This window comes from Podarcis liolepis (genome assembly GCF_965112155.1).
Source record: "Podarcis liolepis genome assembly, chromosome: 10".
NCBI lineage: Eukaryota > Metazoa > Chordata > Lepidosauria > Squamata > Lacertidae > Podarcis > Podarcis liolepis.
Window position 1 is genome coordinate 14,306,616 of NC_139562.1, and position 12,726 is coordinate 14,319,341.

General features: G+C 45.7%; 1 protein-coding gene across 1 annotated transcript in view; it reads right to left on the reverse strand.

Annotated features, from left to right (window-relative positions):
• The window catches only part of LOC310686840 (solute carrier organic anion transporter family member 1B3-like), a 24,894-nt gene continuing 12,168 nt past the window's right edge, over positions 1–12,726 (reverse strand). Inside the window, exons 8-15 of the mRNA XM_083461185.1 lie at positions 11,487–11,720; positions 9,588–9,752; positions 8,532–8,727; positions 6,221–6,383; positions 5,295–5,479; positions 3,444–3,508; positions 2,008–2,125; positions 1–327 (exon numbers count right to left, since the gene is read on the reverse strand). Of these exons, the coding sequence (XP_083317311.1) occupies positions 114–327; positions 2,008–2,125; positions 3,444–3,508; positions 5,295–5,479; positions 6,221–6,383; positions 8,532–8,727; positions 9,588–9,752; positions 11,487–11,720 (1,340 nt within the window). The 3' untranslated portion in view covers positions 1–113. The remainder of the gene's footprint in view (positions 328–2,007; positions 2,126–3,443; positions 3,509–5,294; positions 5,480–6,220; positions 6,384–8,531; positions 8,728–9,587; positions 9,753–11,486; positions 11,721–12,726) is intronic.

Genomic DNA, 12,726 nt, shown 5'->3' on the forward strand with positions numbered 1-12,726 from the left:
TTAAATAATGCACTGCTGTGTTGGACGGTTTAATCTTTCATATAGTCAAGATGCCCCCCCCCTCCAATGGTCTGTGCATGATTGCCTAAGTACAGTGCGATGGTTCATTTGCGCTAGATGCAGGTGTCCATTTCTGCATCTGAAAGGCCTGTCGTATGTTCGGCGCAATTAAGCTTTGTTTCCCCATTCAGAGCATCTTCTTTCCTCCTGGTTTCGGGGGAATCAGCCTGTTTCGCTCCAAAATGTTTCTTCACGAGCAAGAAGAAGACTATGCCCAGCAGATAGGATGGAGCTCTTAAGGCAAATACTAAACCGAAGAAATAATGTCTGCATAAGAGAAGAACCCACAGAGGAATTGTGTTTATATTTGACTTTTTCATTCCTGCTTTTTCTATCTATCTATATATCACAAACACACAAAAAATCCTAAGAACGGCTTACGGTGTAAGTTGCAACACAACATCATAATATTAATTTGAAATTGTAGCGTGATAATGTGCAAAATATTTAGCAGAAAGCAAAACAGATAGTAGCAGCCACAAGGTTCAATTGCTAAACAAAACAAAAGATCTCTGGAATAAATTAGTCTTGATTAGGGGGTGAACCCAGTGCTCCTCCAAATATTGCGGCCTCATTAAAGCAGCAAAGTGGGGGAAACTTTGCTAATGTTGAGAAAATGCATTTGTCAGATTCATCTGCCAAGCCCACTATTCAAATCAGCCTATCCACGGCAGTCGGGGTGGGTGGGTGGGGTGCAGCTTGGGGAGCAGACCTGAGGGATGCAGTCTTCCCTCAGGTCCACTCCCCAGGCATAAATTAGCTTGCTGAGGCAGCCCTTGGCAGCGCAGTCGGCCAGGAGCATAGAGCCGGAAGCGGGCCATAGAGCTTCCTCAACTCTTAGGGTCGGGCCATCCGTGTAAACCTGTGTTTTGCCACGGCTGCTTCTCTTCCCCCTCCCCCCCTCCCCAAGCAGACCCCGTCATACTCCATACCCCCACTAGGAGGCTGAGAGGGCTAAATGTCCAATACCTATGCCTACCTACCTCTTTCTGCCAACCTAGCAGTTCGAAAGCACGCCAAACTGCAAGTAGATAAATAGGTACCACTCCGGCAGGAAGGTAAATGGCATTTCCATGCACTGCTCTGGTTCGCCAGAAGCAGCTTAGTCATGCTGATCACATGACCCGGAAGCTGTACGCCAGCTCCCTTGGCCAATAAAGCGAGATGAGTGCTGCAACCCCAGAGTCGGCCATGACTGGACCTAATGGTCAGGGGTCCCTTTACCTTTACCTTACCTATTTCTTTAACCAATAAAGTTGTGCCCTTTTAATCCCAGACAGTTGCGGTGCCCCTTTATTCATATACCCTAGTTGGGCACACTCAGTGGGGATGGGGACTCTGCGGCTGGGAATGCAACTGGTCCAGAAACTACGGTTAGTACAGAATGCAGTGACTAAACTGCTGCTGTGGCCAAACAGCGTGTGTCATCTTTCCTAAGACATCTGTCCTGGCTGTCCATATGCTACCAGGCCAGGTTAAGCGATTCCTCCTCCAACACCAGAGGGGGAGATAAGAACATAGAAAGCTGTCTTATAATGAGACAGACCATTGATTACACTGCCTGGCAGTGACTCTCCAGGATTTCAGACAGGCGTCTCTCCTAGTCCTGCCTAGGGGTGCCCAGAATTGAACCTGAGTCCTTCTGCATGAGACCTTTCAATTCTACGATCCTATGGTTGCACCCCAAAGCTCTAGTCCATTAATCAACGTAATTTAGCCAACTATAACTTGAAGCCCTGTTGTTCTCTTAACAAATTGACCAAGAGAGATGGATCCTGGCGCCAGGCATTAAAATTAATTGACAGAGAGACGGCTAGCCTCAGAGGACTCCACCTGGATGGCTGCCAGGCAGGAAGTCATCTAGATTGAGCCCAGCCATTGCATTAAGTTAATGAGACAGCTGCCCTTGAGATGACAGAGAAGCTGTGGGATTCCAATGGAGCTCACCTGTATACTGTCGCATCATAAAGCATGCAAGCTCCTCGCTTGCCGCAGCTGCTGCTTGCCCACTTCAAGCAAGCCCTGTCTATCACTGCTCCAAAATAAACAGGGGCTGGAATTCCAGCTGAAAAACATCAAGCGCTAAATATAGGTTGTCATCTAAAGCACATTTTTAGACAATATTCTTGGGTAGGGTGATAGTAGAGACAGGGTGTTTGTATGTGTGTAAGTCTTAGAAGCCAAGTAACCCAAAATACATAGAATCATAGAATCATAGAGTTGGAAGAGACCACAAGGGCCATCGAGTCCAACCCCCTGCCAAGCAGGAAACCCCATCAGAGCACTCCTGACATATGGTTGTCAAGCCTCTGCTTAAAGACCTCCAAAGGAGGAGACTCCACCACACTCCTTGGCAGCAAATTCCACTGTCTCTTACTGTCAGGAAGTTCTTCCTAATGGTTAGGTGGAATCTTCTTTCTTGTAGTTTGGATCCATTGCTCCGTGTCCGCTTCTCTGGAGCAGCAGAAAACAACCTTTCTCCCTCCTCTATGTGACATCCTTTTATATATTTGAACATGGCTATCATATCACCCCTTAACCTCCTCTTCTCCAGGCTAAACATGCCCAGCTCCCTTAGCCGTTCCTCATAAGGCATCGTTTCCAGTCCTTTGACCATTTTGGTTGCCCTCCTCTGGACACGTTCCAGTTTGTCAGTGTCCTTCTTGAACTGTGGTGCCCAGAACTGGACACATACTGGATACATACTGAGATACATACTGAGCAGATCATTGCAATAATGCATGGCCTGCCTTGCTCAGGTCATTTTCTTTCCAGCAGTGGTCAACTAGTTGCCTTTAGCAGGGAATTGATGGTCCTTATCGGCTTATACATCCACGGTTCTGAGACACGCCCCTCCCAACCCCCCACCACCACCTCTGAGCATGCAGGTTTCATAAGCCACTTGGGGGATTGCTCAACCGAATCATCTTAACAGATAACTGACAGCAAACATTCTTCAGGTATGGAGCAAAACTGGCAACAGCCACAAACAAAGGGAGTGATCTCAGTTAGATGGGGAAACCCCAACATTTGCAAAAGTACAGAAGTTCGGGGGGGGGGGGGACGGCCAAAATCAGCCTGATGAGGAGCAATCTCAGTGGCATGCACAGACTATGCACACATACCTCCCTCTCCTACCCTTCCCTCACACCCCCCATACATCTCTTTCACAGAGAGACCAATCCAAATCTTCTTTACATTGGACTGGGTCCTTCTGCCCAACCCCGCTGGCCTACATCAGAGTAATGTCAGTGTCGCTCCAACAGAAGCCTGCCCCACATACTCCTTGCTTACTTGTCTGTGTGAGTGTGAGTGTGTGAAGAACTGGGGGGAGGGGATGTCCAGTGATATTCAAAAATGACCAGAATGGTGATGTTTCTTACCCAAAGCTCTCAAAACAAGCATATAGAGTCCAACTGCAAGTGACTTCAGTTCTGGATCTACGCACCTAAATGATGAAAGAAATCAGCATTAGTGGAAAATATGCTTCTATACATTCTTGCAAGTCTCTATAAATTATCTGTCATGTTACTAACACAGTGAGCAATCCATTGCTAGTGCTTTGGCTGTGTTATCATCTATTATTATTTGCTTTCCGCATAAGCGTCTCAATGTGATGCTCAGTAAACCAGCAGCGGATTCTACCCTTCCTAGCATTTAAGCAGCAATTGAGGAAAGCACAATTTGCATTCTGATAGTCCCAGATTCAATTGTGAGCCTCTCCAGTGTAACGCAAGGGTCAGCAAGACCTCCAATCAGCGTGGATAATCAGTGTGGATAATTCTGAGCTGATGGACCAATAGCCTGACTCAGAATAAGAGAGCTTCTAATGTTCCCTCCAATCTAATCGACGTAGTCACTGCAGAGCATTATGGGATGTTGGAAAAGTGTGACAAAAGTGAGCCTGGTGCAAAAGGTGAGTTCAGGAATTTGCCCGATTCAGCAAACTTTATGACCATGGAGGAAGGGTAGCTATGTGAACTCAAACCTTGCCTCCAGTGAATTTAGACAGCTCTGAAAGGCTGGGATTTGGGGTTAAAAAAGAGGAATTGCAGTGTATTATTGGTACGACTCCCTCTAATACTGAACTCGGCTTATGAGTGCCAATAGAAATGGTGTCCTGATGGAAGACTGGGCCACTGTGAAAGAAGAGGGGGAATCAGGGCAGGATAGAAACTGAGTAATTAAACAAATAGGTTATTTTCTCTTTTTTAAAGTACCATATTTTTCGCTCCATAAGACACACTTTTTTCTTCCTAAAAAGTAAGGGGAAATGTCTGTGCATTTTATGGAGCGAATGAGTGGTCCATGGAGCCGAATTGCCCTGGGGCAAAAAGCAGATCATGCTTTTTTAAAAAAAGAGGGAAGTGGGTGTTGAAACAAAGCTGCTGATCGGCAAGTGATCAGGAGGGAGATAAGGGACGTTAGCAATAAAGGAGGCTGCCTGGGAGGGGGGAGGTAAAGACAGCGAACTTGCAAGGAGAGGAGACAGAAAGACTAAAGCAATGAGGAAAGAAATTAGAAGAAAAGGATGAGCAAAAAACTGCTCCAGCTAAGGAAAAGACACAAAGGCAAACAAGAGGGAAGGGGGTGTTGAAAGGAAGCAGCTGATCGGTAAGTAATCGAGAGGGAGATAAGGGACAATAGAGATAAAGGAGGCTGCCTAGGAGCGGGGAGGTAAAAGCCCATGGGTCATCAGGATTTTTACACTGGGTCACCCCAAATTCACCATCAGATCACAAAGCATGTCCATGGCTACAGCCTGCACCAAAAAAATTATGCATCCACTGTTGCGTGGGGCCGCAATGGCGCAAAAACGTGGTTACAAAGCACAGATCCACATGGATCCTCAGGATTTTTGCATTGGGTCACCCCAAATTCATTGTCAAATCACAAGTCTGTGGCAACAGCATGAAGCACAAAAATCATACATTCACTGTTTCATTCAGAATATATTTTTTTCTTGTTTTCCTCCCCTAAAAACTAGGTGCGTCTTATGGTCAGGTGCGTTGTATGGAGCGAAAACTACGGTACCTAAGTAGGCAACAATTGAGAAATTAGCATGCTCAGTTGCCACAGTATACTAAGGGTCTCTTCCCGGGGGTTTGGAAATCTGCAGCAGAGGGCAATGGAATTACGGTATTTGTTTTCAAGGAACTTTTAATATGAAACAAGGACAGGAGCGGATATTACCTGTATGGCCTTTCTTGTGGCAGGCACAACTTGTTACTTACCGAATCATGATCATGTAAAAAGGAGTCCCTCCCAGCGCATAGAAAAAAGAAGCCACTGTTTTGATCACTACATAATAAATAAAATTTCTTGAGCAACTGTCAGTCCTTGGACATTCTCCCAAAACTGCCGAGGAATTCCTCAGCCCAGAATCCCCCTTTTCAATGCAGCTACAATTCTGAAAAACCTGAAAAGAAGGTTAAAAGTTTTTTGCATAAGGTAAATAAATGAATAGAAGCGAAATCCTGGACGCCATATGCCTATCTATTCTGCCTTTGCCCACCTTTTTTGAAAGAAAAAGAAGTAGGGGACACCAGAAATTCCTTTAAAGAGTTCATTTCTCTGCCCCCAATCCCTTTTCAAGGTAAAAGGCAGCACTGCCTCCGCCGAGACCATATAACACCAGTCCTGAAAGACCTACATTGGCTCCCAGAACATTTCCAAGCACAATTCAAAGTGTTGGTGCTGACCTTTAAAGCCCTAAACGGCCTCGGTCCAGTATACCTGAAGGAGCATCTTCACCCCCATCCTTCTGCCCGGACAATGAGGTCCAGCGCCAAGGGCCTTCTGGTGGTTCCCTCCCTGCGAGAAGTGAGGTTACAGGGAACCAGGCAGAGGGCCTTCTCGGTAGTGGCACCCACCCTGTGGAACGCCCTCCCATCAGATGTCAAGGAAATAAACAACTATCTGACTTTTAAAAGACACCTGAAGGCCGCCCTGTTTAGGGAAGTTTTTAATGTTTGATGTTTTATCGTGTTTTAAATATTCTGTTGGGAGCAACCCAGAGTGGCTGGGGAAACCCAGCCCAAATGGGTGGGGTATAAATATATTATTATTATTATTATTATTATTATTATTATTATTATTATTACTACTACTACTACTACTACTACTACTACTACTATTTTCACAAAAACAAAGCTCTTACTGTGTCTTTCCTGGATCCTGTCACAGCTTTGCATCCAGCGAAACAGGGCGACACATATGTCATCCCATCTTCTCCACAGACCGGATCCCACTGGTTTGTGGCACAGTTGCAATTCAGGTTGCAGGCTGAAGATAACGGAGTTGCGCCCCGTGCAACCGCTTGCCTTGTGGAATAAGCAGGGAGGTTTTTCTTTAGTTCATCCTAAGGCACATCTATCACAGGGGTAACCAACAGGGTGCCCTCTAGATGCTGGAAGAATGACTAAATAACTTCTAGTGATTTTGGTCAGAGAAGCGAGACAGTAGTAAATTACACCAAGCAAATTGGTGTTAACTCTTTATTAGCAAAAACAGATCTGCACAGGAGTGGCAGGCCTAATGAGCGCGGCAGCTCATCTCCAGCAGATATTGGCCCTATGAAGCAGTTGTAGAGATTGAAGGTCCACCTCCCCACAGCTGCCTAAGTCCCCTGCTCTCCAGGGTTTCCCCCCAAGCAATCTGAGACTACACCTATGAGAAGTCAACTTCTTCTTGGCCCTTTTCATGCCTCTCTTGGTTCTGGGAGATAAGTGGGGAGGGCAGCTTGTCACAGCAGGAGTGGGAGACACCCGTGCCTCTTCACCATCTGGACTCATCTCTGCCTCTTGGCTTCCCTCCTCTCCTGCTTTAGCTCCTGCCTCTGATTTGGAATTCTCTCTGCCACTGACTCTCTCAGATCACTAAGCCCTGTTGCCTCTTTAGCTTTCAGCACTCCCTTTCCCCAGTCCTCTCCCTCTGATCGTTCTTCGTTGTCCCACCATCAATCACTTGGCTCTGAACCTTCTTCCCTCAAGGGTTCCTCCCACCATTTTTTCTGTGTCCCTCCAGTCCATGACGCACAGGGAACAGCAAACAGAGGATCTCACGGATCCTTAAGGTACCCTGGACCCACCCAGGTTGTGCAGAAATTTGTCTCTGAACATGAGAACGTTGAACCTGGCCTGGTAGTAGAGCTGGCATTACCCTTAGGCACACTGAGGTGAAAGTCTTAGGAAGTGAGATTCCATTGGGATCCAGAGGTGGCAAACCCCACTGCTGTGTCTGCCCTGCCACCAAGCCCACCTGGTGCCTCTGCTGCCAGAAAAGCGAGGAGAGGACCAGGGCCTCGGCTTCAGCAGGGGGAAGGAGGAGGTGGAACCAGCAACTCCCCATTTTGCCTCAGGTGGCAAAATGTGTTGGGCCACCCCTGTCCAGTTGTCAATTTGCATTTCTAGGTACAGAAAGTATTGATCTGGTGTGTAGAGATCTTTCCTATTCTAATTAATTCAAGAGGGTTCTGGAAGCTTCTCTGCGTAAAAGAAACAAGCAGAAGGTTCGTGATGTTTGGGTTATTCCTTCAGAGAAGCTGAGCACAGCTGGCTTAAACTGCTTTTGTTATCTCTTCAGTCAAGGTCATGCTGACTACAAAAGTAAGGCCAAAAGGAGCCTGCGTTTTCACTTTCTCTTTCTGTCTCTTTTCCTTCTGGTGTGGTGTTCTGTACACAGTATGTTTAGTGTTATGGTTTAGTCTTATTATAACTTATTGTAAATTTAAGTTAAATCTGCTGCAACTGGATTTCTTACGGACAGTGCCAATCCTGAATGTATTGGATTCGTGACCGTTATGCTCATTTGCCTTCAGTAGCAGTAAAGCTCTTCTGGATGAAATATTAACTGCCTCTGGTCTATTTTTGGGAATCCCACATGGGGGAACCAATGGAGATGTTTTAGCAGAGGTGCCACGCGTAGTCTGCTCCCACCAGCAGTCTAGCTGTTTCATTTCCCACCAGCTGGAGCTTCCAGGCCAGGCATGAGGGCAGCTCCACACAGAGCACATTGCAGAAGTCCCATTTCAAGGTTACCAAATGCTACAATGGCTACGTTGGCCAGATATGATCATAGATGGCATACCAGAGGAAGCTGGTAAAAGACACTCCTAGCTGCCAAGGTCATGTGGGCCTCCAATGGCAAAGACGGATCCAGGAATACAATGGTACCTCAGGTTAAGTACTTAATTTATTCTGGAGGTCCGTTCTTAACCTGAAACTGTTCTTAACCTGAAGCACCACTTTAGCTAATGGGGCCTCCTGCTGCTGCTGCGCTGCCGGAGCTCGATTTCTGTTCTCATCCTGAAGCAAAGTTCTTAACCTGAAGCACAATTTCTGGGTTAGCGGAGTCTGTAACCTGAAGCGTATGTAACCTGAAGCGTCTGTAACCCGAGGTACCAATGTACCTCCAAAGCTATGTACCAATCTTTGCAACACACACACACACAGTGCATCTGTATCACATACCCATCATAAGATACTGTCAATCCAGCAACTGTGCGGTTCTCACAGCCCACTATTAAGTAGAATAGTGAAATGACAAATGCTAGAAATGACAGTACATATGCCATTTTGGTTGCGGCGACTATGCCAATTTTGTATTTTTTCATGATGAAGCCTCCTAGGAATACACCAAGGCAGACTGCTGGTATGGCTGTGACGGCTGGAATAAAAGACAAAGAAGGAAATAAGGATCATGTCCTGTCCCCCCCCCCCCCACATTGCAAATGACTTAACAGGGACAGCAAACGGGTGGGGAGACTGAAAGGATACCCTGGAAATGTTAAAAGGGGGAAAGGACCAACATTAAGAATACAGTATTGCTCCTCCTCTTTGTGGGAAATGGATTGTGGATTAAATCTGTAGATTTAGATCTTAACCTCCTGTTAGACACATGTGGGAGAAATACAAAAGTAATCTGAATCGGGAACAACAGAGAGTGGTGAAAAGGGGCTGGCCTGCCTTCTTCCTACTTCTTCAGGTGGGCCATGAGGATTAGGCAGTGTTCCAGAAGCAGCCTGGGGTGCAAAGACTGCGTGTTTCTTGGAGAGCATGCATACTGACTGGATAATCTGCAAATTGCCTGGAGAATGTACAAAACACATGTGAAATATGCACATTCCCCAATACCGACTGGCAATTATTGCTGCTGCTGCTGCTATTGTTATTAATGAAATTTCATCCGCATACTTCATCCAAAGGTTAGTGGGTGGTTGACAACATAAAATACAAAATGAGAACACAAAATGCATAATAAAAACAAGAACCAAAACAAACCAATCACCTCCTCCCACAAATCAAGGCATATTGGCTAGAGAATGTACAAAGATCACTCAAGATATGCACAGTGCCCAAAGCCTGTTGGAGGTTATGTATATTGACTGGTAAATGTACACAGCACCCTCTTCTAGGAAGGGTTATGTGCACATTCACCATGAGGCCTGGTGAATGTGCACAATGGCCAGTTACTATGCACATTTACTGCTCAAGTCCCTTTCATTAATACACACACACAGGACTCACCTGTTACAAAGTTAGACCTGGACGCTGGCTGACCGTATTGCTGCTCTATGTATTTCGGGCTGTATGTTAAGTAACCAATAAAGCTGTTGAACTGCAGCAACGTTGAGCACAATAACATAAAGAACATTCGGTTGCCCAGTGTTCTCTTCAGGGACTTATAGAACTCTGAAAGAGAGAGAGAGATGTGGCGCTTAGTGCAGGCCAGATCTGCACATTTTATGAATGATCTGCACATCATTTTATAAAACATCAAATTCAATGAAATGAAAATATTTGGACCCATGAGAGTCACTACCCAGTCATGAACTGATATCTTAGTTTATTTGCTGCTGTTAATTGTATATCTGGGCTGCGGCAGCAATAAGTGGCAAAACTGCAGATCACTAGCATTTTCTTCATTTTTTCTGGTTTTGCTTTTATTTGGTTTGTTTTTTATTGCATTGTATTATGAAAAAAACCTGAATAAAAATTTATGAAAATAATAATAATAATAATAATAATAATAATAATAATAATAATAATAATTTCCCCTCTCATTTCTATTTCTCTCTAACATCCCTGCCTACCACTGCCCAACGGCCTTCCTTTGTTGCAGTGCTTCCCCTTCTCCATTCAACTGACCATCCAGAGCCTGACACAACTGAATAGGTCAGGGGTCAGTAGACTTTTTCTGCAGGGGGCCCAGTCCACTGTCCCTCAGACCTTGGGGGGGTCAGACTATATTTGGGGGGAGGGAATCCCCCCACGACTCTCCCCTCCCTTCTCCACAGCACCGGATGAGCCCCGGTGGCTGCTTACCTGTGCCTTGCGAGCGGCAGGGGCTGGCGGCGGGACAATGAGCAGCGCGAAAGGGCTGGCTCCAGAGAGGGGCTGCTTAAAATGGCACTCAACAAAGCCCAGCCCCCTTCCCCCTCTAGGCAGGGCGGGGAGAAGCCAGGAGGAGGGAGGGAGGAGGCGCCACCATGGTGTGTGTGGGGGGGGAATGGCATGGCCCGAATTTGAACATGGCTATCATATCACCCCTTAACCTTCTCTTCTCCAGGCTAAACATGCCCAGCTCCCTTAGCCGTTCCTCATAAGGCATCGTTTCCAGGCCTTTGACCATTTTGGTTGCCCTCCTCTGGACACGTTCATGTGATGCGGCAGCTAAAAAAGCCAATGCAATTCTGGGCTGCATCAATAGGAGTATAGCATCTAGATCAAGGGAAGTAATAGTGCCACTGTATTCTGCTCTGGTCAGACCTCACCTGGAGTACTGTGTCCAGTTCTGGGCACCACAATTCAAGAAGGACACTGAGAAACTGGAACATGTCCAGAGGAGGGCAACCAAAATGGTCAAAGGCCTGGAAACGGTGCCTTATGAGGAACGGCTAAGGGAGCTGGGCATGTTTAGCCTGGAGAAGAGGAGGTTAAGGGGTGATATGATAGCCATGTTCAAATATATAAAAGGATGTCATATAGAGGAGGGAGAAAGGTTGTTATCTGCTGCTCCAGAGAAGTGGACACGGAGCAATGGATCCAAACTACAAGAAAGAAGATTCCACCTAAACATTAGGAAGAACTTCCTGAGAGTAAGAGCTGTTCGACAGTGGAATTTGCTGCCAAGGAGTGTGGTGGGGTCTCCTTCTTTGGAGGTCTTTAAGCAGAGGCTTGACAACCATATGTCAGGAGTGCTCTGGTGGTGTTTCCTGCTTGGCAGGGGGTTGGACTCGATGGCCCTTGTGGTCTCTTCCAACTCTATGATTCTATGAATGATCAGAATCCCCACGCTGATCTACACAGTGATTCCTGGACCATCTGCAGGCTGGATCCAGAAGGCAAATGGGCCGGATCCGGCCCCCGGGCCTTAGTTTGCCGACCCATGGAATAGGTCCTGGGCCGCCAGGGCAGATGTTTCACCTTTCAGTTTTGAGAAGCGAGCTCCTCGTTGACTTTCAGGCTTCTGTATATGGCTTTCATCAGCATGACTTTCCAGTTTTTTCTTTTCAGGATCGCTCGCTCCTTCTTTCTCCAGGCTTTTAGGCAGGAAGCAGAAAGGGATGCCGGAAATCAGATTGAAGACGCCAGCGATCAAAAAGCCCAGCCACCATGCGCCAACCCAGCGGGAATCAGTCGGAGTTATCGTTACCGTATCTAGAGTAAAAGACAGGTCAAAGTCCGCCTGTTCATCAACTATCCATGGTAAGAAATGAGAAAGGGAGAAAGCACTTTCCCCCAAAAAAGCTAGAGTGCTTTCTGTTGGGGATAATTCAGACTGAAATTCCCAGGTGTCAAAAAAGGTTATTAATGTATGCCACTACCGCGGCCCGTGTTTTGTTAGCCCAAAAATGGAAAACAAGCAAGGTCCCAGCCAAAGAAGAATGGTGACTTAAGTTGACAGAATATGTGCATCTTGCAGACTTAACATATAGAATGAGAGAAAAAGAAGAACATATGTTTAGAGAAGATTGGGGAACATTCATTGAATATATGGGAAATAACTGTGTACAAACGCTGGCAGCAGTGCCAGATTTACGTATAAGTTAAACAAGCTATAGCTTAGGGCCCCACTCGCTTGGGCCCCCCAAAAAAAATTAAAAGAAAAAAACTGGATGTACATCTCCAAAATATAAGATAAAAACAAATGAAATAAAACCTACATACAGCAACAGTGTTTTGTGTTGTGTAGGCTCCTATGATATAAGTAATGGCCCCCGCTGCTAGCCTGCTCCCTAAAATATCACATATTTTGTTATGCGCAAATGGCTTTAGATACCTATTAGGTCCATAAATTACCATATAGCATATATTCAACACAAAAAACAGCGACAATTTATTGTTGACAAAGGACAGCTGGACATTTAAAGGGCCCCATTACCTTCAGTAGCTTAGGGCCTCATCAGACCTATCTCTACTCATAAACTCTTATCTTTAATTCTGTAACGAATTATTGTGTTATACGTATCTTTATGAGTTTGAGTTTGTAATCTCTGTTTGAGCTCGTAATCTCCCACTACTGAAACTTATATTGGCCTGAGTTCTTGGTGTGCTTTTTTCTTGCGATATTTAATGACAAGAACTCCGAATCTTTCCAAAGCATCCCACTTGGGCTTGGAAGCTATCCAAATTATTATTATTATTATTATTATTAGTAGTAGTA